Source organism: Rattus norvegicus, chromosome 10 (assembly GCF_036323735.1).
Source record: "Rattus norvegicus strain BN/NHsdMcwi chromosome 10, GRCr8, whole genome shotgun sequence".
In the NCBI taxonomy this organism is placed as follows: domain Eukaryota; kingdom Metazoa; phylum Chordata; class Mammalia; order Rodentia; family Muridae; genus Rattus; species Rattus norvegicus.
Genome location: NC_086028.1, coordinates 28,702,853 through 28,730,634, shown reverse-complemented (window position 1 = coordinate 28,730,634; position 27,782 = coordinate 28,702,853). Strand labels below are relative to the sequence as shown.

The window sequence follows — 27,782 nt, the reverse complement described above, 5'->3', positions numbered from 1 at the left end:
GGTTATAGCAGGCCCTAGAAAAATGTCTCAATAGCACATATATATATATATTATATATATATTATATATATATATATATCACACACACACACACACACACACACACACACACACACACACACACACATTTTTCCTAGCACTCATGGCTGAACTAGAACTCATGACAAGACTACCTACCCAGACTGGCCACAGACTTCTGTGAGCTTCCTGCCTCTACCTCCCAAGCACTGGAATTATACCCATGAGCACCCACATTGGTGAATTTTAAAGTATATTGTTTAAAGGATTTTAAAAACTAAAAAAAGTGATGTGGTATACTTTTTCAATGTTTTCATCATAGTAAATATTTACTCAAAAAAATTTAATCCAAACTACTGATATTAGTTCATCATACCATGCAAGTCAAATTACGTAAACAACTATGGGAAACAACATCAGAATCATATGCTTTTTGTCCTTTTATTTACTGTTAGTATTGAGCAAGAAAAGGAGAAATAGAGAGGTAAGTACAGGTGTGTGAATGACACGTAAGTGTGGATCAGAGGACAGCTTGCAGGAGCTGGTTCTCTCCTACAATGTGGTTCCTGGAGATCATCAGACTCTGGCCCTCAAGCTTGTTGGCAAGTGCTATATCGCACTAAGTCATCTCACCAGCCCCTCACAATCTTATTTGTCAGAAAAGTACAAGTCAGAGATATGGTTCATGCTTCACTGGGTATGATTATGTCTTATGTTTCATTTCTGTGTAAATTCTTAAACATTTAAGACATTTTGTACATTTAAAAACAAATAAAAGGAACAGTGTTTCTGTCTATGAAATTTTGTATATTTCTGTGGAACCTTTTCAAGTTTATTATTATTAATTAACTCGTCTTGTGTGTGCAAGTGTTTGTCTACATGTATGTCTGTTTACCATGTGTGTGCCTAGTGGCCATGGAGATCAGAAAAGGGTCTTAAATGCCCTGGGACTGGAGTTACAGACAGATTTAAGCTGCTATGTTGGTGCTGGGAATTGAATCCTGGTCCTCTGGAAGTATACTCATTGCTCCCAACTACTGAGCGGTGTTTCCTAGCCTTTGTGGAAATTCTTGACAAAGACTAGGAAAGACTTTAACTAGATTTAATGAAAGGCTCCTTTGCTCCCTATGTCTTTTTAATTTTCTCCATCTTTGCTATCCTGTCACAAGAAGAGTGGCATTGTTTCAATTTTTGCAAATCTCTGATTTAATACAGGACACGCGAAGGCCTGGAGGTCTAGCTTGCCTAACAGCTAAAACAATCCATCTCTTTTTGTATTCCTTCTGCTGCACTATATCAGAAGACAGCCACTGGAAAACCCCGCACAGTCATGAGAAATGAGTGGAAAAGTGTGTAATATGAAATTATGAAAACTATTCCTCTCCTAGCAGATCTCTTGATTGGCACTTTGGAATCTACTGGAGAGAAATGTTTGTTTGGGGACGAAGTTGGCTTTCTGATCCTTATGCACATTCCAAGCACGAGAGACTCCAGAATAAAGACGTTTTTATAGCCACAAGCACTCGAGTTTGAAAAATAACTTTGTACTAAATGACAGGATTTGACGTAATTCAAGATGGCAGCTGCGGCTCATAGTACTGAGCCGTACAGTGATGTCACATAGCGACTTCCGCTCATTCACTTCGAGTTAGCCACTACATTTCCCAGAATGCTTTGCCAACAACGGTGCCATTGGTCGGAGCGGCCGGAAGTGTAACTGACGCAGCGGGAAGTAGAAGGACTCGCAGGCCCGAGCGGTGGAGAGCGAAACTGGGGGTCTCGGAGACCGTCGTGGGTCTCGCGGCGCAAGGTGAGGACTGTGGCCGGGGACAGGCGCGGGGTCGCGCGGGGAGGTGCTTTTCTAACCTTAACTCATAGCCTGGAGGGGAGCGACACCCGCGTAGAGGCGAAACCTGCGCGTTCCTGACCCTTTCTTTTAACTTTTCTTGGAACAGCCTAGGACGAATTCGGACTTCAACGCGACACTGGGTCATTGGCGTGGTTTTGCTGCGACTAGAGAGGGGTGGCAGGTACCGCAGAGGTTCTGACTCAGCTTCTAGAGCAGCTGTGGTTAATAGGACGTAAAAATCATCCGGGTCACTTAAAAAAATACAGATTTTCTGTCCTGACTTGCAGATTGATATTGTCAGTATCTGGGCAGCACAGTTGCACAGCGAGGGTTGAGAACCGGCTCTACCAGTGCCGAGTTCTGTACCCCTCGAGGATCCCCTTCCAGAATTAGCTACCTAAGCTATACCGCTTGCATCTGGTTACGATGATGAGCAGGGTTTGGACACAGATGCCATCTTGGGCTCCATAAGAAACTTATTCTTAGGCTTCCGGTGGCAATAGTGGCCCAGGACTTTGGTTCGTTTTCTGTGGACAACTTGGTCATTTATTCTGAACAAAGATTAGAACCGTGTCTTTTTCTTCCTGCTGCTGTTTTGGCGTCTGCCTAATTTTTGCCACCCAGCAAACCGCAGGACATGGAAGAGTCACATTAAAATCAGTCTTTTAATTTAGGGTATGGATTGAGGGCGTGGTTCAGTGGTTAAAATGTGGCTTACAAGTACCGCAAGGTCTGAGATTCAGTCTCCAGCACCAGTGGGAAGTGGGGATGTTAGTCTTGGTATAAGACCATATTTGACCAGCAAGGCTATACGTTAAAATGATAATTGGCATTGAGTGTGAGTTTATTATAATCTATTTTGGGGTTTGGGGAGGGGCCAATACGGGGTCTTAGGTAGCCTAGGCTAGCTTCACACTTGCTACTGTGTGGCCATCCACTTGCTACCAGTTGACCTTGAACTTTAATCTTTCTGCCTCTATGTCCCAAATGATGAGAATGCAGGAATCGGCCACCACAATTGGTGATATCCTGTTTTTAAAAATGAGTTCCTCGGCTAGGTGTTGTGCATACTCCTTTAATCCCAGCAATCAGGAGGCAGAGGCAGGCTGATCTCTCAGATCAAGGCTAGCCTGGTCTACCAAGCAAGTTCCAGAACAGCCAGAACACACAGAAACCCTGCCCCCCCCAAAAAAAAACAACAAAAAATAATAATAATTATAAAAAAAGTGACTCTCAGTCAAGGAAAGTCAAGTTGTGTTTGGGGATTGTATGTAGAAGTTCCTTTAGGGGCTGGAGAGATGGCTCAGCGGTTAAGAGCACCCGACTGCTCTTCCAGAGGTCATGAGTTCAATTCCCAGCAACCACATGGTGGCTCACAACCATCTGTAAAGAGATCTGATGCCCTCTTCTGGTGTATCTGAAGACAGCTACAGTGTACTTATATAGAATAAATAAATAAATCTTTAAAAAAAAAAAAAAAAAAAAAAGAAGTTCCTTTAGGTGTGAAAGACAGAATTTAAGACTGTATATGTACATAGATAACCGTCACTACGTAAAACATTGTTTTTCTTTTTCCAGACATTTAGCCGCACCTCCCTCCCTGATCTCAGCATGGAGGGAAAGTCTGAAGACTGTAAGGTTCCAGAAGATCTGTTCAATGGTCTGAAAGTCACAGATTCTCAAGAAACAGAGTCTGCTAGCTCCCTGGTTTCTGATCCGAAAGATCAGCATGTCCAGAGCAAGCCACTGAAGGATGCTGAAGCCCATCCCCAGGAAGACCATGGAGAAGAGGAATGTTTTCATGACTGTAGTGCCTCCTTTGAGGAGGAACAGCCAGGGGCACATATGGCCGGGGACAAAGCCAGCGACGAGTCTAGTTCTGAACTGGAGGAAGAATACCTAATTGAACTGGAAAAAAACATGCCAGAAGAAGAGAAACAGGTAAATGGTTGTGGAGAATGTACCTCTTAAGCCACTTGTGTTGGTGGTGGTGTTGCTTTTGGAGGGGTTATGGTCTTTCAGTGTCCTCTTGACTGGACTGAAACAATAGAATGACCCTGTAATATATAGAATGACCCTATAAGCAGTCCTCTTGCCTCGGCCTTCCAAAAGCTAAGGTTACAGGCCTCAGCCACTATGCCTACCTAGTTTAAAACCCCTCTAAATTTTAATTCATTACTTTGTTTATTTGTATATTTTCTGGGTCAGAGTGTGACCAAATAGCCCAGGCTAACTCCCAGTCTTCCTGCCCTCACTTCCCTAGTGCTGTGATATAGGCATGTAAAGCCAAGACCTGAGCATTCAATTTAACAAAGAAATTGCTGGCTTTTCCCTGTGTGTTTAGAATTCTGTCTTCTACCTTAGAGATCCATAACGTGCTTGTACACACACACCTATAACTTCCTTACAAATGCAGGCCAGGTGCTGAACTGCTAACTTCACCTTCATCTCCACCTCTGCTTTGTTTTTAAATGGTCACTCCTAAGGTAAGGTGCTGAATGTCTGTAACAAACTTCTTGTAAGCGTATTTCGCACTACATTATGGATTGTACTTGGTAGTCCTGACTACCTTGGTGGCATCAAAGCTACAGAGCACAGTAAGTGTCAAGGAATACATTGTGAAGGATGGTAGCTATTTGTTGGAAACCTGCAGTGTACCACTACTAAGGTAAAATGTTTTTTGTCTTAAGTTAATGTGTCTGGTTAGAACTAAGACCCCATACCTAATAGATGGTAAAACTGATTTCTCCAACTCAGATCTCCTGACCCAAGTCCAGAGTGTGGTGTAGCATTTAATAATAGAACATCTCAGCTTCCTTGTCTTGGAGCTGCCCCTCCTGGTGCCCTCCTTTCTTACTCCAGGGTAGTCAGACAAGTTTCCATGGCGTGTGAGCTTATCTTCAGAGAGCTGAAGAGAATGAAGATGGTAGCTTAGGCCACCAAAGGGTTGTTTAGTGAAGTAGTTGGTATACAGTATCAAAGGAATAGGTTAAGATAACATGTGTGGCAGATTTGGGTTCTATAGAGTCACTAAAATGGATTTTTCATGAAGTAATCATTTAGCAAAGCTGAAAAGAGATCCAGCAACAACACATAGGGCAAGGAAGTTCCTTACTCTTACGTACATTTACAAGGATCTCTGACTAAAGATAATGGCCTTACTGAGATATGGGCATGCCTTGTTACTACCATGTGCTGAGAGCCTAGTAAAATATTAGAAAAAATTAAAAAATTAAAAAATTAGTACTTAGGACCACGACTCAGGTTGTCATGGGCATGGGTAGCTGAGATTACAGGCATAAGCTACACAGGCCTGTTTGTTTCCTCTTGAGACAAGTTCTTAAACTGTAACTAAGGACTTGAACTCGCCATCCTCTTGCCTCAGCCTCCTGCATGCAGGTATCATTGGCATATATATCTCACATGCTTTTTTCACTAATAAATAAATCGGTTTTAACATGAAAGTTATCTTTGGGGAGGAGGGGGGCTAGAGTAGAGTAGAGTAGGGAGGTTTTTGAGATATAAGTCTCATGTAGATAGCCCTGGCTTGCTTCTGACACTATGTATCTTAAGATGACGTTGTACTTTAATCTTCCTGCCTCTACCTTCCAGGAGCTGAGATTATAGGCATTCACCATATCCAACTTAAGGTGTTATATTTCCTGCAGTATGTTCATCAGAAGAGAAATAAAGAGCAAGGATAATCAGGTTCCTGAACTACCTTTACAGAAACATCTCAGCAAATTAAATCAAATATTGTCTAACCTTATAGAAACATATTTCCAGAAAGTCCGTGTAGGGTTCAATTTATAACATCAGTGTCAAATGTTTAGTAGCCAAGCCGGTCCATTAGTTCCAGCACTCAGGAGGTAGAGGCTGACAGACTGAAGTTCAAAGCTAGATTGAAGCTAAAGTGAGATCCAGCACAGTCAGGACTATACAGAGAAACCTTATCTCAAAATACAAATCAAAACAAAAACGTTAGTAGCCAGACATGGGGTGTTTGCCTGCAAACTCAGGACTTACTACGCCAGTGCTCTACTGATAAGTTACCCCCCCCAGCCCTCTATTAGCTGCTCTTTACTTTCTGCTAGTGGTATAAGGAATTTCTGTGAAATTATCATTAACCAACAAAATAGAAGAAATGTTCTCACTGGTTATTTTAGATTATTAGGAACAGGAGAGTATCATACTTGATTTTATGGAGATTATGAAACTGGAAAAAAAATATCCAATAAGGAGCCAAAAAAAGTGAAACTTTTCAGCCTTAATCTAATAACTTTAAGATGCAAATGAAAACATATCTGTAGTCATGTGCTCATCCACGCATGTAATCACAGTACAGGAGAGGTTGAGGCAAGAAAATTGCTTTGAGTCGTAAGCTTGAAGTCAGCCTAGGTAGCACCCTTGCTTAAAACAAAAACCAAAACTTTAGGCTAGTTGAGATGGCTCAGCATGTAAAGGCACTTACTGCCAAGCCTGATGACTTGAGTCCCACATGATGTCCTCTGACCTCCTGCCACACATGCTCATACACAGACTAAATAAATAAATTCTCAAAAACGATTTAAAAATTGTTGATAAAAAGATGACAGGAGCTTGTCCTAATATTGGGAATTTAACTTGCTGTACATTTCAATGGCACACAGATGATCAAATATTTTGTGTGGGAGGCACATGTGGAGGACAGAGACCACGGTCAGTCTTCTTCCTCAGTTACCTTACTTTCTGCGACAGAACAGTCTCTCACCAACCTGGAGTTCACTGATTTCAGTTAAGGCTGGCTGGCTGGCTAGCCATCAAGCCCTACAGATCTACCAGGAGCTTAAATGTTTATAAGTGTTTTGCCTGCATACCTGTGTACCACCTGTGGCTCTCATGTCTGGGAAGCTAGAGGAGAGGGTTGGATCCCCAGAACTGGAGTAGCATGTTATAAGCTGCTGTGTGGGCACTGGGATTTGAACCAGGGTCCTCTGAAAGAGCAGTGAGCTCTCTAACCACTGAGCATCTCTCCAGGCTCAGGAACAGAGGGGGTTAAAAAGTCAAAATGGGTATTGATTGGGTACTGTGATTGAATGAATGTTTATGCTGTGTATTTTGCAGTAGTTACTTAATAAAGCTGCACAGGGAAGCAGAGCATTGCTGATAGAATGATTTTGCTGAATGAGGCTCTTGATTTGGAATTCTTTTGTATGTTAAACACATGCAACCATTCATAATGCCAGTTCCAGGAAATGTGACACCCTCTTCTGAACGCAAAAGGCACCAGGCACATGTGTGGTACACAAATATATATGCAGGCAGAACACTCATACACATAAAAATGTAATAAAAACATTATATTTTATTACATTTATTTATTTTACTTACAGTCAGGTAGAAATTGATGAGTGTGTGTGCTTAGCTTCTGCCTCCTTTTTATTCAGTCAGTGATCCTCTGCTTAGGGAATGGTCCCTCCCACATTAAGATGATTATTCTCACATCAATTAATATGATAAATGTAATTCAGTTCCCCAAGACATGCCTGGAGACCCATTGTTCAGGAGATTCTAGATTCTGCCAAATTTACATTTGATATTGACCGTCACATTTGTGTATGCTCAGTGACCAGAGAATCTACTTAGAGACCTTAAGTTCAGCACTATTCTCTGCATTTTTAAGCATGAGCAACAAGAAAATTATCACTCTTTTTAGGCCATTAATGCTGCATTTGTTTGACCTGAACTTAACCTGACTCTTATCACTGTACCACGCATGCATGTGCACCTACTCTTGATGGCCTGGGTGATTTTGTAAGTGGCTGGGGGCTCTTGTTTGGATTGGTTTTGAGATAGGGTCTCATTCTGTGGCCCAGGCCATCCTAGCACTCTTATGTTGCACTCATGTCCTCCTCTCTCTGCAAGAGTCTCATCTGCTTGGCTGCTTACTCTGAACCTGTAGAGCCATCCATAGGAGTTCTTCCTCTAGAGAACAGATGTGAAAGGAGATCAAGGTTATAGAGTTAAAACAAAGACACTAAAGGTTCCTAAAGGTCAGACAGAAGCTGACAGATGTGCACATTAAAATGGCTGTTGCATACAGTATCTTGGCTGTTCAGTATCCAACCCTGCATTCCTCTCTGCTGTCCTCTCTTGCATTGACGTCGTGTTGATTAGCTATAGCATGTGTCTGTCATTCCCCTTCCTAATAGATGAATCAGAGAACCTATGTGCGTAGATTATTGGATACTTCTGACCAACACTTGAATCTAGATCAAGGGAGATGAAGATTAGGACGTTAACTGGAATTTTATTTGCCACTCTTCAGTCTGTCTTGGCTAGCTAGCACTTGGGTTTTCTGCTGAGGTCATCAGAAAAGTTGCTTTGCACCTAACTATACTTGAAGCTTCTCATTGGTACATGACTTCCTGGTATCTTTGCATAAATCCACTCCTTGATACATTTTGCTTAGAATTATGTTTTTATGGTGTTCGAAACCTAGCTAGTGCAGTCGAGAGTGTTATAATTCAGTCACCTCTCATGAGGAGGGTTGGGGATATGATCTTAATGTTACAGTTTTTCTCCTTTGTCATTGCTGCCCTCATTTGGCTGTGTCCTCTTAGAACAGCCTTTCTCAGATGTGGTAACCCATAGGAAAGGGTGTGTTTGCTTTTTACCTTTGGTGCTGGCGGTTAGATCGCAGAGCCTCGAGCCTGCTAGACAAATGTAACTGCTGGCATGCTGTAACCTGAAATGAATTATTGCTGTACCTACACAAATGGTTATGTCTGGCACACAGTAGATGCCATAAAGAGTGGCGTTAGTGGGGTTGGGGATTTAGCTCAGTGGTAGAGCGCTTGCCTAGCAAGCACAAGGCCCTGGGTTCGGTCCCCAGCTCCGAAAAAAGAAAAGAAAAAAAAAAAAAAAAAAAGAGTGGCGTTAGTTCACACCTTTCCTTTGTCATCCTTACTAAAATTCAATGACTTTGTTTGATCCAGCATCTAATAAATAAATGGCCTGCTCAAGTAGTGTATTAACAAGTCTTCTCAAGAGAAGTGAGGTTTTTACTTCATTTTTTAGTCTTTTTTTTTTTTTTTTTTTTTTTTTGAAAGACAGGGTTTCTCTCTGTAGCCCTGGCTGTTCTGGAGCTTACTCTGTAGATCAGGCTGGCCTCAAACTCAGGGATCTGCCCTCCTCTGCCTCCAGGGTTGCTGATATTAGAGGTGTGCAACACTACCACCAGGCATGGTTCTTAGTCTTAAGAGAACCAGTTACTAGGTCTTAAGCTTCTCTTGTACATGAAATAGCCTGCTTATGTTTTTATTTTCCTTTTGAAGTTTTTGTTTAGTCAGAGGTTTAAAAATTTAACAAAATGGAGGAGGGGCTTCTCTGGGTTGTTTTGTGTTGTTTGTTTACTTGCCTTTGTGGAGGTTGGACAAAACATTGTCCAAACTTGGAAGGTAGGCCTCCAGATGGTTGGTTGGCCTTGGAGCAACTACATTGTCCGGATGCTCCTTGGAGGAAGCACATAGCATGCTCCATCTTTTCTCTGCGGGCGGCTTGTTCTGTGTTTGTGTTTGCTAAACTTTAACACTATATAAGTCGTCTATATAAGTCGCTGAGTTATTAGAAGCTAAGAGGAGAGTCTCAAGTTTTTTTCCATGCCCCGGCTGTCCTGAAACTTACTCTGTAGATCAGGCTGTCCTTGAACTCACAGAGATCCGCCTGGTTCTGCCTCCCACAGTGCTGTTATTAAAGGCATGCACCACCACTGCCAGCTTTAAGTTTTGATTTTTGACACAAGGTCTCAGTTATAACCCAGGCTGGCTTCAGTTTCTCACAGTCCTTCTGCCTCAGCCTCCTGAATGCTGTATTACAACGTGAGCCACCCCACTTCATTTATAATGTCGTGAGAAACTGTATAATTCTTTGATCTCTTTCAGAAAAGAAGAGAAGAGAGCGCTAAACTAAAGGAGGAGGGGAATGAGCAGTTTAAGAGAGGAGGTGAGCTCTGTATTGCACTGTATTGCTCACCCAACCTTTATCCTTTCACAGACCCACACACACCAGAGAACAGTTGCAAAGGGCGCACCCCCTGCCACACCACCCCAGGAATTGAGCCATCCTCAGTCACAGTGAGCAGTTCCCTCGAGGCCCTTGCACCAGCATAGTGTTTCTTTTCTATAGTTTAGCTTTTAATCTAGACGTTAAAGAGAAAGCTCCTTAGCTACTGCTTTGGACAACCTTAACCTTAATGTGTTGATGAAAAAGTAGCATCCCAGTCCCCATTTGCTGCCTTCCAGGAAGAGAGGTCATTTACTAAGTTTTCGTTCTTGTTTGTGTAGGTTTTTTTCTTTCCTTTCTGGCTTTTAGGACAACATCCCACTCTGTAGGCCGGGATAAACTATAGTGCTCTTTCCTCGGCCTCCTAAGAACAGAGTTTGTAGATATCTGCCACCATACCTGCTTGCTTTCTTTCATATGTCCTTGTCTGTGATTGTTGGTTAGATTTTAATTCTTATAACAAAATATCCGAGGCAGGCTAACTTTATAAAGAAAACAGGCTCATTTCGTTCATTTTTGGAGACTGAGTCAAAAACCAGCAGTGGCTGCTTTGCTAAGGTCCCCACGCCAGACGGTGGGAATGTATACAAGAGGAAGGGATACCATCTCAAACTACACAGGAAGGGATGGAGAGGCTGGGGAGAAAGCTCGGGCTTTCTAACCACTCACCCGAAAACTCATTTCAGGCTGCACACCTGTTTCCCCTTCTAGGGCAGCAGCACCACTCACCTGGATCTGCCAGCAAACTCTGGTTTTGCAGATCTCCTCCACCAACACAGCACTGCAGGAGCAAGCTTCCTGCAAACCCTCACAGTACTCCTTACTATCATTTTGTGTGTTTGCTTAAGAGTGCATCCGTTCTTTCCAGCAATACACTTAGTGTTATACAGTCTGTCCCATTTCAAAGGGCACATACCTAAGAGCTCTCATCTCTCATGTTTTCTCTCTCTCTCTCTTTCATATTCATATATATATGTGTGTGTATATGTATATTTTATCTGTAGTTTTTAAAGATTTATTTATTTATGTCTTCATAATTATAGATAGATAGATAGATAGATATCGATAGAGATCTTTCTCTCTAAGGTCAGGCTATGTAACCTTGGAACTCACTATGTAGAACAGGCTGGCCTTGAATTATCGGCAATCCACCTGTCTCTGCCTCCCAATTGCTAATATGAAAGATATGTGCCACCATACCTAGCTAGCTGTTTTACTTTTGTTTTGTTGAGACAATCTCACCAGGTAGGTCTGTCTGTCTTGGGGCTCACTACGCAGTGGAGCTCACTACATAGACCAGGATGGTCTCACCTGCCTCTGCCTCCCATGTGTTGGGATTAAAGGTGTGTGCCACCATGCTCCACCCTGGCTTACTTTTTTTAAATACTAAAATCAGTAGGGACTGGGTTAGCACTGTGCACATACTAATCAAACATTCTGTCACTGAGCTACACCCTGACCTTAGAATTGTCTTCTTCACTTTGAATCATAGACCTCACATTGTAGTCTTCTACCTGTCCAGTCCCTTAAACATTTTGGAAATTCTTTTCTAAACTGCTGAACCAAATGAAAGCTGAACAACTAGGACATGGTACTGCTCTGAGAATTGAGGGCTCTTGACTGACGGGATGTTCAGCAGTTCACCAAACATGTGCCTCATGCCCTGGGACGAACAGGCACTGTGTTTTTACAGACAGAAGGAAGGAGTGACGTTTAAAACCTAAAAGCCTAGGATCATCTTTTCATTAGAAATTCTGGTCCTGGGGCTGAGGATTTAGCTCAGTGGTAGAGCGCTTACCTAGGAAGCGCAAGGCCCTGGGTTCGGTCCCCAGCTCCGAAAAAAAGAACCAAAAAAAAAAAAAAAAAGAAATTCTGGTCCTGTGAGTAGGAAACTTCACTGAGATCCAACAAAATCAAATCATAATTACTGTTCCATTTTATGATATTATCCTCAGATTATGTGGAAGCTGAGAGTTCTTACAGTCAAGCCCTTCAGATGTGCCCGGCCTGTTTCCAGAAAGATCGATCTGTTCTGTTTTCAAATAGAGCTGCTGCAAGGATGAAACAGGTAGGAACTGGTTTGCCTTTTGTAATTGCATGATCCTCAGTGCTCCATGGGGTCATTTCCCTCCAGAACTAGTGCAGGCATCTCAAGTTGCCGTTCTTTCCTGCCCATGTACTTCCCTGATGAAAAATGTATCGAGAGTCTAGAAAAATGCTTAGAAGAACTTGACTCAGGTTCATGTTAACATTCATTAAAGTAGCAGGCTGAATATTTTGATGAAGGCAGGCTGACAAGTTCCTCCTAACTAGGGCAGGTTAGTGAAGCAGGAAGCCAAGTAGTGCACATCTCAGGATAGCTGTAGCTGCTGCTTTTAAGCTTCTAGAATTGTGAAGACCTAGAGGCACAGGGAACCACTAGTTAAAACTCCAGATGATGGGGCTGGAGAGATGGCTCAGAGGTTAAGAGCACTGACTGCTCTTGTAGAGGTCCTCAGTTCAATTCCCAGCAACCACATGGTGCCTCACAACCATCTGAAATGGGATGCCCTCTTCTGATATTACTGAAGACAGCTACAGTGTATTCATATACATAAATAAATAAATCTTTAAAAAAAAATAAACTCCAGATGAAAAGATACTTGTTACTAAGGCTTGGGTTTTTCTGTTAAAAATATTAAACTGGGAAAAGTGGCTGACACTTGAGGCAAATGATATCTTTAAGTGGCAAAATAGGTGTCAGGGATAGTTTTTTATATATCTCTATTAGTGAGGACTTGGTATAGCTAATCACGAAGAGTGGAGTAGGGGTTGGGGATTTAGCTCAGTGGTAGAGCGCTTGCCTAGGAAGCGCAAGGCCCTGGGTTCGGTCCCCAGCTCCGAAAAAAAGAACCAAAAAAAAAAAAAAAGAAGAAGAGTGGAGTAAACAGACGTGCAGACACGTGTCTAGACCGTGTTGATACTAGTAAGATTGTTGTGGGCTTATCAGACTTTCTGTTTACTCAGCATAATTAGTGTAGCTACATTAAGATAACGGAAGTTTTTTAAGATAGACTTACCTCTTTTCACTCCAGCTATGCATGTCCAAAGTGCTATGGGTAAGCTGTTGTCATGCTTTACAGCTGTTGTGTTGGCCAAAGTTGGGTGAAGTTGGTTTTGGTGTTTTGTTCTTTTTTTGTTTTATTTTTTTTAACAAACAAAAAACCACCAACAACAACAACAACAAAAAAAAAAAAACGATTCTTTATGTCTTAAATTCTCTAGTACTTTTATCAAAATCATTTTGAGCTACCAAGGTTTTGTTTATAGAGGCCCCAGTTTGTTCGTTTGGGGGGTGGGGTTTGGGATAGTGGGGAGATATGAAACTAGAACTTACTTACTGTTGGATTTGGTTTCTAAAGCTACTTACATTTTTGGAATGTTCTATGTAGGCAAAGAAATAATTTTATAGAAGAAACAAATCAACATTTTATATTCAAAAAACTGAATCAATTCTTTATGGTTTTTTTTTTTTTTTTTTAAGATTTATTTTTATTTATATGAGTACACTGCAGCTGTCTTCACACACACCAGAAGAGGGCAAGAATGCATTAGATTCCATTACAGATGGTTGTGAGCCACCGTGTAGTTGCTGGGAATTGAACTCAGGACCTCTGGAAGAGCAGTCAATGCTCTTAACCCCTGAGCCATTTCTCCAGCCCCTTTGTGGTTTTTGATGCAGGCTCTATACCAAAAAAGAGAGAAACGAACAACACAGCCATAAGTTGTTTTAATTAATTGAAAAAATTTCAGGAAGGCTAGTGTTGCTGATTGGGTATCCCTGGTCAGACTCCACATTTTCATTTCTGAAGGCAGTGAAGGCCAACCTGGTCTAAAGGGGCTTTTACTCTAGGTCTAGCTAGCTAATTCCAAAAAAGAATGGATTCTTAAAGGGAAAAAAAAGGCTTTTAAGTTTTTTTAAACTACTGGCTTTATATGTTATATAGAGTGCTTTACATATGTAAACTTGTTTATCCTTGTATTTTAAACCAAGACTTTTGCAATGAGTAAAATGCCCTAATCGCTTTACTAAAGAGACCAACTAGTGATGTGATGCACTGCGGCTTAATTACAGTTTCTTCACGGGAGCTGGGGGATGGCTCAGTGGTGTGAATGCTCGCCGCATGAAGGGCCTGACTTCAGATCCCAGTGCCCACTTAAAAAGCTGTGTAGCCACGAGCATGCCTGGAACCCAGCACTGCAGGGCTGCAGACACAGAAGGGTTGCTAAGACTTACTAGTCACTGGCAGAGTGGTAAGAAAAAACACACAGCATCATTCTCTGGCCTGTGGTGGGACACACACATAAATCACAGTAGATTGTAGCTTCTAGAAAAACAATACTTACTATCACAACTTAAATGGCAAAGATTTTTTTTCCTGTTCCAGAATTTCATAAAACAAAATTGTTTTGTGACATGTCTCCAGCTTATGGAAATCTGATCAATTGGGAGAAGCAGATTTATATAAAGTTATGTTCATTTTTCTACTATAGCATTTCTTTTCTCCTTTTTTTAAAGATAGGAGTTTTCTTTCATCTAGGTCTTCTCAGTAAACAAGTTCCAGTTCCAGCTTCCAAGTTATATAAAGTTCATAAAATACCAAGATAATTTGAGGACTGGAGAGATAGCAGCCAGTAAGCATTAGGATCTGCCTTCTCTCTTCAGAATCCAAGAGAAAAGGTCATGTGTTGTGGTTTGTGCTTGTGATACCAGGACTGGACAAGCATGTCCTGGGGCTCACAAGCTAGCCAACTTAGCTTACTTGGTGAAGGCCTGAGTGAAATGTTAAATAAAAGTGGGGGGTGGTGACCTTGTGTGATTGATTATGCTAGAGAAGCTAGTTTCTTCGCCCCAACTTATCTTCCAAATATCCTCCAAGTAATAAAATATTTTCTATGTGGAATAAATTCTTTTTATCATATTGGTCTCTGATAGACCTGCTTATAGAATGTTTTTACTTTTCATTTTTCGTTGATAATCAGGTTAAAATGATACATATTGTAAATAAGGCTGACCCAAGATAGCAACCTTCCAGTCTCCAAACCACAAGTCCAAAGCCATTTCCCACTATTGTTCATTAGTTTATAGTAAAGTAAGACATTTCTAAAGTAGTTGTTTACCCCAGGATACGCTTTGAGGTTTTCCATCCACACATTTGCAGTTCACTTCCTCTATTCATCGGCTGCATTTTTTACATGGTTCAACTATGTTAAGGTTTGTAATGTCCTTGATTAACATTTTTAGGAAATAACCATCTTTCTTTGGCCTCCTGCATTTCTTTGTTTATGTGCTGTTATTATTGCATGTTTAAAAGACCCAGGGATCATTAATATGCACAGTTCCAGGGACAAAGGTTAGCGCACAGCACAGCGTTAGTATACAGGAGCAGAAGTGCACACATGGGATCCAGAGAGGTACAACAGCCAAGAGCTTGGTGTCAGAAACAACTGAAGTGCCTTACAGGGAGTAGGGTGGCAGCAGCCCTTCCCTGGAGAAGATATGCTGAGCCAGCAGCTCTCTATTTAAAACGACAGTGCCCACCTTCTCTCTATTCACGAACAGGTGTTTCAAACAGATCGGTTACTTTGCAACTTAAGTTGTACATTTTCCATAAACAGTTTACTGGTATCACTCACCAAAATCCTTGACCATTTTAAAATATAAAAGCATTGTATATGTAAAAATAAACAACAACAAAAAGCAAACCAGACTTCCTTTGTAACCCAGAGTAGCTTCAAACTCAAGATCCTCCTCCCTCAGCCTAGAATAAAAGGTCTGCACAAACACACCTGGTTTTATACGAACTGGGCTAAAACTAGGGTTTTGTACATGCTAAGCAAGCCCCTACTACAAGAATGCTTTATTCTTTTGAGAAAAGGTCTCATGGAGCCCAAGCAGGCCTCAAACTGTACCACACAGCTAAAATGGCCTTGAACGCTGCTCTGTAGCTCTGAGTCTGGAAGTAGCTAAGAGTCTGCCACCGTGTCTGTTGAGTTCATAAAGATTTATGTTTCTGTGTTGGATATAGATGTGTGTACAATTCTTACTTACAATAGAAGAGGGTTTCTAGTTGTACCTCTCTTACTCTCTGTTCCTTTGAAGCAGGGTTTCTCACTGAACCTGGGGGTGAGGGTGGGGGCAGTGTTTTTGGAGTGAGCTGGAAACCAGCAAACCCCACAGCCCCTGTCTCTGCCCTGCCGAGACTCAGCGCTGGAATGACAAGTGTGCACGGCTTGTTACGTAGGCCAAAGGCTCCACAGCCTTCTCTTCCAAATTCAAAACACTGCAAAACTCCTCAATGCCTTATCGTGTAGCTTCTTTGGTTTGTGGCTGTGATGAAGTGTGTAACTTCTTTCTAACGGCCAGATTGTACGGTGTAGCTCATTGCCAACTGCAGGCTCAAACTTAGCTTCTTCTACTCTAGACTGACTCACAGGCAGTAAGCACCTTATCACTGAGCCATCCTCTCAGCCCTTATTTTAACAGCTCCGCATACAGTTAAAGATCTTCACAGTGCTGTACAGTCATCACCACTGTCTGGTTCCAGAACTTTCATAACCCTGAAAGAAAACTTCTTTCTTCATAACCACTCAGCCAGGCTAGTACACAGCGTAGATGCTGCTATAGACTACTCTGTAAATACTCAGTCCGCTGACGTGGCCCTTACTGTTAAGAACTGTTACGGGAAGCAGCCTCTTTTTGTGATACTGTACTTCCTTTGGAAAAAGGACATTTAAAGTTGAAGACATGTTTTCCACCATTCAGTCCAGCCTGATAGTAAATTATATGAGAAACAGCCCCACAAACGGAAAGTGACACGGCCATGTTAGGAGAGAAGCCAGTGTCAGAGCTGGGACCAGAATCCAACTCCCTTGCATACAGTACTCCTTCACTGTGCTGTTTCTAGATTCAGAAGCTAAGTCAGGTGCATGGTCTGACTTGTTCGTGTTTCTGTCAGCAGTGGGTAAGGTAAGGTTTGTGACAGACACTGCCCTGTAGGTGGACCTGGTTGGTCCACTTCGATGTGCTACTGAAGCAGCTAGCCCTGAGACTGGCTCAGTGTCCCGTGTCGACCTGCTTATTGACCCAGAGTTTTGCCCGTTGCATTCTAATGTAAGATTCCGTGCTGATGTCTTAGGTGAGCAAAGAAAGTACGTGTACATGTGTTTCCAGGACCGTTCAGGGACGCTCATATGAACTAACTTTGAGTTCTATATGGGAAGCAACATGTATTTTCATGTGATTCTTAAACGGCATTCTTTTTTTAATATTTATTTTTATTTTGTGTATGTGGAACGCTGCTTGTATGTACACCATATGCATGCCTGATGCCCTCAGAGGTCAGAAGAGGGTGACCTCCTGGAAGGATTCTAAGCAGAACTGCCATGTGCACTCTAAAACCTCTGCAAGAACAGCAAGTGCCTTAACCACTGAGCCATCTCTCCAACCCCACATTCCTTATTATTATTATTATTATTATTATTATTATTATTATTATTCCCTCATGTATTATATCCTGACTGCACTTTCCCCTCCCTCCTCTACCCCCAATTTCATCACCATCCAAGATCCACTCCACCTCCCCTCAGGAATATCAACCAAACACGGTATAACAAGCTGCAATAAGACCAGCCAGATATCATTATGTATACACAGAATTGTTTGTTTGTTTGTTTTAAGACAGGATTCCTCTGTGTAGCTCTGTCTATCCTGTAACTCACTCTGTAGATCAGGCTGGCCTTGAACTCAGAGGTCCACCTGCCTCTGCCTCTTGAGTACTGGGATTAAAGGTGTGTGCCATCACTGCCTAGCCCAGCTCTGCATTCTCCACCTTCATACTCATCCTTGATGATCAGGTCGTGGCAATGCGCCCTCGGGCCCTTGAGAGGAAACTAGAGAAGCATATGTTAATGTGATCTGTCATCTTTCCTTACAGGACAAGAAGGAGATGGCCATTACTGACTGCAGCAAAGGTAAAACTTCTGTTAACAAAAAAGAACATTGCCTCAGTTACAGAAACAGGTTGGGTTTGTATTCAGGCCAGGGTCCCCTCACACAGGGACCTTTTAAAGAAGCAGCGTCATGGGATGGCATTTTCAGAGGGACCGTACTATGTGGGAGTCATCTTAGAGCAAACTTGCTTTCAAATGGATTTTTCAGCCTATTTCTTACAGCAGTAAATATGTGAAAATGTTTGTAGCTCTAGTGGGGAACAGAATTCACTTCCATAGCCTTCCGATGACCTGCCTTTGACTCACTGAGGAGCTTAGCTGCTGAACCCGCACTCACAGCTGTTTAGACATACACATGTATACATCACAGTCTGGGATCCACACATAGGGTAAATGTGAGGGGTGTTTTGTCTTTTTAAATTCAAATCATGTTGCTTAATTCATTTTCCTGAAAATTTTTTTACAGCAGATTTCTGTATGTAGCACATTTTTATTACCCATTGGTCTGTCGATAGTTCCGCATCTGTGGTATCGTCAGTAGAGAAGCAGGAAACACTAAGTGTGCGTGCAGCTGTCTCTGTGGTAGGATGTGGAGCTCTCTAGGTATGCCCAGGAGTGGAATAGCAGGTTATGTGTATGGTAGTTCTAGTTTTAATTTCTTGAGGAACTTCCAAACTGAGACCCATAGTGGCTGTATTGATTTGCACCACCACCAGTAATAAATGGGGGCGTATTCAGAACCCTTTTTTAATGTAACAATTTCTTTTGTGTTTGCAGCCATTCAGTTAAATCCTACCTACATCCGTGCGATACTGCGGAGAGCTGAGTTGTATGAGAAAACAGACAAACTGGATGAAGCACTGGAAGATTATAAATCAATATTAGAAACAGACCCGTCAGTCCATCAAGCGAGAGAAGCTTGTGTGGTAAAACAGATTTTCAAGAACGTGTGCTGGCCAGCTGTAGTGCTGTATGTCATTAATCCCAGTACTTAGAAGACAGTAGACGGATCTCTGCGAAGTCAAATCCAGTCTGCTTTTTAGATAGCAAGTCCAGGACAGCCATAGCTATATAATAGAGACCCTGTCTCAAAAAACAAACAAACAAAAGTATTTCCTGTTTCTTTTGCTTTGTATTAGTAAATCTTACTCTTTTTGGTCACAACTAAATTCTGTTTTTATGGTTACCAATATATGTGGGAGATTGGTCTTTGTGATGGCTACTTACTCACTGGGACTGTGTACCATTTGATCTCCATGTATACGAGCCAGCATGCCAGCACACTCCTGTAATCCCAGAACTGGGGCAAAAGAAACCTAATTTTGGAACCAGCTGGACTATGCAGAAAGACCCTACCCCTCAAAATTAAATAAGTGCCCCGTGTAAGCTTTCCTTTGCTGCATTGGGGATATTTTGTTCTCTATAGTTAGTGACTCTTCTACAATCTTAACTGATTTTGTGTGGATGAGGATTCCACCTGCATGCATATCTGTGTGCCACATGGTGTTTGGTGCCTATGGAGGTTCGAGGAAAGCATCAGATCCTTAGAAGCGAGACTAATGGGCAATTGTGATCTACCCTTTTATGTTGTCTGTTAAAGATAGTGTCTCTTTGTAGCCCAAGTTGACCTCAAACTCGTCATCATCTTGCCCAAACCCCTTATTTTGGGTTTTTTGAGACAAAGTCTTACTGGCTGTTAACTCTTTAGTCAGACCAGCCTCCAACTCTCAGTGATTCTTCTGCTTGTGTCTCACAAGTACTGGGGTTACAGGTGTGTGAGTGCACCACAACTGGCTTTCACAGACTTTTACTGACTCTTCCTCTGATCTAGACGTTGTTTCCACCTGAGAACTCGATGAGGAGGCTCGGCAGGTAAAGGCTTGCTGCCAAGCATGATGCCGAGTTCAATTCTTAGAACCCACATGATGACAGGAAAAAACCAACCCCGGAACGTTATTTTCTGATCACCACACAGACACAGAGACACAGAGACAGACACACACACACACACACACACACATACACACACACACACACACACACACACACAAACGTAGTTTTAAAAGAACTAGAGGAATGACTGGTTGTGAGTACTTCTACTCTTTCAGAGGAACGTTATTTTCTGATCACCACACAGACACAGAGACACACACACACACACACACACACACACACACACACACACACACACGTAGTTTTAAAAGAACTAGAGGAATGACTGGTTGTGAGTACTTCTACTCTTTCAGAGGACCGAGCTCAGTTCCTAGAACCCACTTGGGTGGTTCACAACCACTCATAACTCCAGCTAGAGGATCACACACTCTTCTTCTGGCACAGACACACACGCATAAAAATACAAAACAAATCATTATTATTTTAAAAGAACTGAGAATCTGGGATGTGAATGAGAGTAAGGCTTAAACACTTGTTAGATTTAAATAAGAATCTCTTACCAATGCTTGTTTCTAATTTTTCCTCAGAGATTACCTAAGCAAATTGAAGAACGTAATGAAAGATTAAAGGAAGAGATGTTAGGTAAGTCTGCTTCTGCTGCTTGTCTTGATCATAACAGCTCGGAGATTGGGGTGGGACTGCCACTGCTTTCATTTACGGAGAGAACAGCACTTCAGAATCTCTTTGAGACATATCGTGAGTGTGTATTGTTGAGAATAGTGCGTGCGTGCATGCTGCATATGCGTGTGTGCATATGCATGTGTCTTGTTGAGATTGCTAGGGACAAGGCTCTGCTCAGCTGTTTTTAATTTCAGGAAGTACAGTTGGAGAGGGATCAGCTTTTTCAGGAACCAGATTTCTACCTTGTCTTTCACATGATGATCTCAAAAACCAGCTGAGTCTTTCTGTTGCTTAATCACTGCTTAAGATTTTATGTTTATTTAATCTGTAGTCATTATAGCCAGTAATGTCAGAATGAAAGGAATTTTGAATTGAAAATGGTACTAAAAATCCCATTAGTGCTTAGGAAGATGTGAGAAGTATGTGGAATAAACATTTAAGGGGTGTAGGCTGGGGAGATTACTCAGAGGACCTGAGTTCAGAGCCTCACAACCCATATTTTAAAAAAAAAAAAAAAAATGCTAGGCAGGGTGGAATACATCTGTAACCCTAGCAGTGGGGAGATGGAGACAGGAGGATCCCTTGACCTCTGGCCTGCTGCTCTTACCGAATTGGAAAGTGAGACAGGAATAGAGGACACCCAGTGTTGACCTCTGCAGGCCTATGCACATGCACACAAAATGGGGCAAGGGGGGATTCACTTATCTCAGAGTTGCCAGAGCGGTTCCTAGCTGCAGTCAGAGCCTCTTGCTTCCTTTCTGCTTTACTAAGAACCTGTGGGGTTCCTAGACAGTTCTTGTCTCTGTGTCACCTTTCTCATGTCCCTGCTCCAAAGCTGCTGCACCTTCCTGATGAATACATTCTAAATCTTTGATGTGCATTGCAAGGGCATGGTCCTAAAAGAAAATGAATGTAAAATACATTGTGTGGTCATCTGTGGTTTGACATCAGTGTCTAGAGAATGTGCACAGACTTGCCAGTAGGTCACTCAGGTAGATAAATTAATGCACTTTTTCCACTCTTAACCTCTTTTTGCCCATAAAATTTTTACTTGATCCTATGCGTACAGATAGGTATATATTCAATCAAATATATATTCAGACATTCATGGGCTGGAGAGATGGCTCAGCAGTTAAGAACACTGACTGCTCTTCCAGAGGTCCTGAGTTTAGTTCCCAGCAACCACATGGTAGCTCACAACCATCTGTAATGGGATCCGATGCCTTCTTCTGGTGTGTCTGAAGATAGCTGCAGTGTACTCATACATGTACATAAAGTGCATAAATATTTTTTTTAAAAATTCATTGATAACAAATCATAAGTTTTATTTGAAGTAACTGTTTAAGGGGCAAGAGAGATGACTCAGCAGTTAAGAACATGTATTGATCTTGCAAAGAGCTGGGTTTACCTATATGGCAACTAACAGCCATTTCACCTTCAAAGGATCCAATGCTTCTGTGACCTCTTTGGACTCTTCCATGCATATGGTGCATATACATACACTCAGACATACATAATGTAAAATAAAGTTAATATTCTAAAAATGGTAATTCTTTACAAATTTGTGAGCAAATCTGAGGCAATTTGTGTGAGAAAGGCATTTTTACATAAAGAAACAAGCCCAGGCTGGATATCTGATGCTGCAGAACATAAAGCATATTCATCGTTTTCAGAGTTGCTTGATATTTTGGTTTTATGATTATGGATGCTGAGTTCGACACCTGACATACATACATGCTACAGAGTGTCAGGAGTATGTTTACTGCCATTGGGAAATTTTGCCCTAATCTCAAACCAAAATGATTTTTTTTTTTTAAAGTGAAAATCAAGTCAGCACCATAGGGTTTTGGTTTGGTTTTTTTTTTTTAAGATTTACTTATTATGGGGCTGGGGATTTAGCTCAGTGGTAGAGCACTTACCTAGGAAGCGCAAGGCCCTGGGTTCGGTCCCCAGCTCCGAAAAAAAAAAAAAAAAAAGATTTACTTATTATGTATATAGCATTCTGCCTGCATGTACACCTGTATACCAGAAGAGGGCACCAGATCCCATTTTAGATGGTTGTGAGCCACCATGTGGTTGCTGGGAATTGAACTCAGGACCTCTGGAAGAGCAGACAGTGCTCTTAACCACTGAGCCATCTCTCCAGCCCAGCACCATAGTTTTTTAAATTAAACATTATAATACAACAAAAGATAAACAGATCTGCTACTTACATTCTTAGACATGACAGTAGGAAAGTATTAAAAATTAAAGGAAATTTAACTATTGTTTTAGAAAGCAAAAAGCTTTAGCTCATAACATATGATAACTGAGTCTGCGTCTGTTTTCATGCCACATAGACATTTAGACATACATATTCTTGTAGTCAAAAATTAAATGCATTTATTTTACAAATAAATAAAAGTGAAATTGTCAGACATTTCAGGATTCTTGAAGCTCAGCTCTAGGAGGATAAGGATAAATTCCTAGCATTACTTCCCAGCTTTAGGTAGCTTGGTAAGCAAGACTCTCATTCCACATGCAGGATTTGTCGATGCGAGCCATTCTTAGCAGCTTACTGAGAGGGTAAGATGTGTGTACTTAGTGACCAATGATGTGAACGTGAGTCTCAGAACTATCTGATTAGAAGTAGACCTTTGTCATCGTCCGTCAAGTGCTTTATCCTAAGCTGTTCAGCCAGAGAACCTGAAGACTAGAGCTGTATGCTCTCGTGCTTCTCCCTGGACCCCATGTTCCATCAGTTATCTGGGCTCTGAGATACTCTGTTCCTCTCCTTACCAGAGATGGGTGGTTACAGGTAGTTTTTCAACAGTAACCAACTGCGAAAGGAAGTTGCCTTTGGAGACCGTTTCTTAAGACTTAATATACAGACCATGATCCCTGAAGAGTGGCCAAGGTGTTGCGCCCCAGACGCACTGAAGTGCGATTGGAGGTGAACCCAGCAGCCCAAGTTATGTTCACTGACCCTACTTGGGAATGTGGCTGCACTGTGAGGAGAGTTAGATGTGTAGGGGTGGAGGCAGCTCACATGGGAGGGTTGGGGCCAAAGTAGGATGTGGCCATACCACAGAATGGCCAAGGAGGGAAATGTGGTTCAGCTGAGAGGAATCTCCTAAACAGCAGGTCAGTCACTGGGTTTCATCTTTCCTTCTTTGTGCTGAAGCCACAGCAAAGAAAGGCATTCCTGCTTATCCTTGGGGGAAACGTCTCACACAGGGTCAGGTTCCTCAAAGAGATGTTTACATAATGAACCACTTAGAATGTTGCTTTAAGTCAGAGAAACTAAGATTAATCAGAGCTAGATCTCTAGTCCTTTAACAGCCTTGACAGTGCAAGCAGGTTTGAACTCTGCACTGCTGTAGGATCCTGATGTGATAGGTTCCACCTTCCAAGGGACTTGTTGTCATGTTTGTTTAGGATGCCAAGTTTGCTACAGGAGGGACTAAGAAAATCTTATTGCTGTCAAGGTAGGGAGATAGCATTAGCAGCCTGAGACAAGTATGACAGATAGGCTGCCTTGAAATGAGGGAGCTGCTTCAGCCTCTGAACATTGATACTGGCCTAAACAGCAGCAGGAAAGTGTGTCTGATTGTGTTTGAACACTGTCTTCACAGAAGTTGACTGCTTCTCTGCCGTCATCACAGACAGCAATAAGTGACTTTTTCAGACACTAAATCCTGAGTCTTTGAGTTTCCATTGGCTGGACTATGGCTTCAGACTCTTCACCAAGCATCATAGAGATGTTTGCTCCATGAATAAATGGCCTCTTGCACAATGCCATGAAACTGTAACTTCCAGAGCACCCTTAAGCTTTCCCCTTTGGTACATCACTGTCAGTGGGTTCCTGTGGCATAACAGCCATAGGACACCAGGCCTGGCTCAGCCTCCTGTCTTCTTCCTTGGAAGTGTGGCTCACTCTGCCTGTTTTGTCTTCCAGCAAATTCTCAATTTACATCTCTGTAGACCACGTTGTGTGTACTACAAAAGGAGCTGCACGTATGCTCACCATCCTTGTTAAGTGAAGTAATCCGTCTGAAGGTCTTGGATTTTTTTTTTCCTACGGAGAAATTTGACCTTGTGCTCAGTTCTGTGTTCTCCACAGGAGGGTCTCCCGCTGCAGCTTCAGCAAAGCCACTGGGAGCCAGGGCAGCCTCCCCTCATCAATCCCTACACGTCTAGGCAGCCCATGGGTGGGCCGATAGACTTTAGTTTTCTCTGCATTTTGAGAAGCATTGGAGTTCAGAGATCTTTATGCAAGCAAGTCCTTCCCCTAGCTGGGCAAAGTGAGGATCTAGGGAGGTCTGAATGTTTCACTTTAGCTTGGGGTGGTCTTTGAGCACCCACAGAACACTTTTCCTTTTGTACAGATCAGCCTAAAACACTGCACTGTGAAGCATGATGGCGTGCCCTTAGCTCACTTGGTCATCCGCATTATGGCGTGCCCTTAGCTCACTTGGTCGTCCGGGCTAGCTTGAACTCATGGCAGTTCTCCACCTCAGCCTCCTTAGTGCTGGAATCCCAGGCATGCATCAGCATACCTGTGCCCGTCATCACAGGATATTGTGTTTATGTGGCTCTTTTCTCCAAGCCCTCTCTTATCAGCTCTAGAATAGGCTGTGGGGCTATTTGTGACTCAGGTTCCCCAGGGCTGCCTGCTTCAGTTTTGTATGCTGTGATGCCCACCTGGACATCTGTCCCTGTGCCTGAGCTTCGGGGCTTGTGTCTACTTGGGGGTGCAGGTGCTCAAGGACAGCAGCAGTGAGCATGTGTGGGCTGGATTTTAGTTTGGGAGACCTACAAGAGTGATCACCCAGGTTCTGGGAGCTGCCTCCAAGAATGGATGTTTTCTTCAAACATGTTAAGTCTTCCTGGACAAGATCTCCAGATGAAGTCCAGAAGCTTCCATTGTGAAGACATGCAACTTGACTTCACTTGGTCTTTTCCTCTAGTGGGGTGACTCAGAGTGGCGAATGTTGCCAGCAAGGAACACGGAGGAGAATGTTACTGTGAGGCCTGTCTCTTCCCATCTTACCCTCCTGCTTATCTCCATTGGAAGCAGACCTGGAAGAAAGTTGATGCAGTTTAGAAAGCACTGAAACTTTATTCTCCCATCCCAGTCAAAAATTTCCAAAACATTGTTTTATAAATTCTGTCCACTACTCCATAAATCCCAAAATCTCTTGGGAGTTCCACATCAGCACACAAACTCCAAGGGCCTCTTATGTCTTAGAACAGCATAAGAATCCTTATTTTTGGTATATCTTCATTACTTGAGTGATGAATGAGTAAAGCTTGAAGCGGGAGCAGGGAACCCTGAATTATTGGGGTTGAAGACACTACACAAATGAACGAGATCTCATCTCCCCCAAAAATAACAGGAACGTTGTAAAGACTGAGTTGGGGGCCAAGAGTGCACTTGTGAGTGAGGGTGGCTCAATAGAAGTGCGCCTTGTTGGGTTGATGGCTACTGTTGTTTTCCTTAAAACAGATGGGTTAAAGAGCCACTGTCCTCCCATCCAGGAAGGCCAGCCTTGGCCAAATGCCTTCACCCAGCGCTTGGGATGGAAGTCCCTGTCCTTTGTAATTCTAGCCAGCCGGGCAGGAGATTTTCATCTCCGTGGAGGATCCTGAAGGACTGTGAGCTCCAGTGTCACTCAGGCAGTGGAGTGACAACACCCGAGAGGAAAGAGGCTGAAAAGCCTCCCAGGTGTCAGTCAGGTTCCTGACAACAAAGCCAACTGACTAGTGTGTCCTGCCTCTTTGTCCCAGCATTCACCTGAGTTGTTTTTATGTTGCAGGTAAACTAAAAGATCTTGGCAACTTGGTTCTGCGACCTTTTGGGCTCTCCACAGAAAATTTCCAGATCAAGCAGGATTCTTCTACTGGCTCCTATTCCATCAATTTTGTTCAAAATCCAAATAATAATAGATAACAAATAACAGTAGTCCTAAAGGCTGACTGGGAGGCCATGAGCGGTTCACAGCGAGCATGCTCTGCAGGTGTTCAGTGTAAAAGCATCTTATCTAAATAGACTATGCAGTAGAACCAGAGCCGCCCGCCTTCTTGCTCTTGTTTTATGATCAGGGTGGAATGTGCGTCCTGATGTGATGAGCCTCATTAAGTTCCATTTTAAGGTGGTGTCTGTGCAGCTGTTGTCCCTGGTTCTGGCTGTTCTTTGTCTGATGGAGAAGCCTGCTTGTCAAAGCTGACCTCTTGGAGCCACACAAATGTGCTAGCCACCAAAAACCTCCCCTAACCATGTAAGCCTGTCAGTTGAGTGGTGACCATTCATACTGGACAGGGCCCCTCCTGCTCACACTCGCTCAGATGCTGCAGGGCAGGGCTTCAGCAGGCTTTTGAGTTCCTCTGTGTCAATAAAAACATCCCGTGACAGTTGGGGGCTGTGTTGTTAATTTTGTTCCCATAACAGCAGCTGAAGCAGATTTTATATGACATGTGGAACCAGTTCTGGTTTCAATCAAGGTCACTGATTCTGAATCCCACAAAGTTAAAGTTTTTGCTGCTAGGCTTTCTTGAATAAATGATCAGTGAGTGGGAACTCGGAAATCCTGTTTCACAAGCCATGTAAGTCAATCTTCAGTTTTGTGAAGGTTGTGAAATTAGTGGTTCTGACCAAGTGTCAGTGCTAATCTCAGCTTAAAATCTCATTCCAAATGGTATGTTTGTCCCCAAACAGAACCTGGTAGGCTGCATAAAGGCAGAAGTTTCCAGGAGGGGTTCTTTTTACCTAGGCATCTGTTGATGGTAGTTTGGTTTTCAGTTAGTGGTTGAGTGTCACAGTGACAGGTCGGCTGTATTTTGGAGATGACCTGCCGTGTTATTTTGTGATGTGTGTGACAACTGCCCTGGAACTTACTCGATAGCCTCATTTGGCCAAAAGTGCCTAACACCAAGTGGATTTTAGCCAAAGTTTCTGTACAACTTGTGGTTTGTTTGATTTTCCTCTATACATACTCTTCTCAAGGAAACTAGATGCCAGATTGAACGTGTAGACCGCAAGGCTGAGTGTTGTAGCTAATACCTGTAAACCCTAGCACTTAGGATGTGGGGGCAGAAGGATTGCCACAAACTCCAGACTGATTAAATCTCAATCTAGAACACAGGCTGGGCAAACCAGTCAGCACTGCACACCTTCCCCTCCTAAGTTCCCAGGCTTTCAGGAAGCAAGCCCAAGGTTCCTACAAAATAGGCCCTCAAGTTCTGTGTGTATGTGTATGCTTGTGTGAGTTTATATACACTATGTGCACGCAGAAACTTACCTCAGAGGCCAGAAAGTGGAGTCATA

At 42.6% G+C, this 27,782-nt stretch overlaps 1 protein-coding gene across 2 annotated transcripts; it reads left to right on the top strand.

The window, feature by feature from the left end:
- The first annotated feature begins 1,724 nt into the window (after positions 1-1,724).
- Ttc1 (tetratricopeptide repeat domain 1) lies at positions 1,725-26,872 on the top strand. Of its 2 annotated transcripts, none has more exons than XM_039085372.2 (8): positions 1,725-1,828; positions 3,446-3,808; positions 9,790-9,850; positions 11,866-11,978; positions 17,887-17,923; positions 18,680-18,872; positions 20,383-20,437; positions 26,275-26,395. In XM_039085372.2, exons 2-7 carry the CDS (start codon positions 3,479-3,481, stop codon positions 20,420-20,422), a joined length of 774 nt encoding a protein of 257 aa, XP_038941300.1. In that variant the 5' UTR covers positions 1,725-1,828; positions 3,446-3,478; the 3' UTR covers positions 20,423-20,437; positions 26,275-26,395. The 2 variants fall into 2 exon arrangements, with proteins under 2 accessions (XP_038941300.1, NP_001005529.1); NM_001005529.1 differs by having other exon boundaries at positions 1,770-1,828; positions 18,680-18,828; positions 26,275-26,872.
- Positions 26,873-27,782: the final 910 nt, after the last annotated feature.

Excerpts from the sequence above, each read along its gene's own strand:
- Ttc1 (NM_001005529.1), top strand. The coding sequence starts at position 3,479 with ATGGAGGGAAAGTCTGAAGACTGTAAGGTTCCAGAAGATCTGTTCAAT. Across the intron at positions 9,851-11,865 it reads TGAGCAGTTTAAGAGAGGAG|ATTATGTGGAAGCTGAGAGT; the intron begins GTGAGCTCTGTA and ends TATTATCCTCAG. Across the intron at positions 11,979-17,886 it reads CTGCTGCAAGGATGAAACAG|GACAAGAAGGAGATGGCCAT; the intron begins GTAGGAACTGGT and ends CTTTCCTTACAG.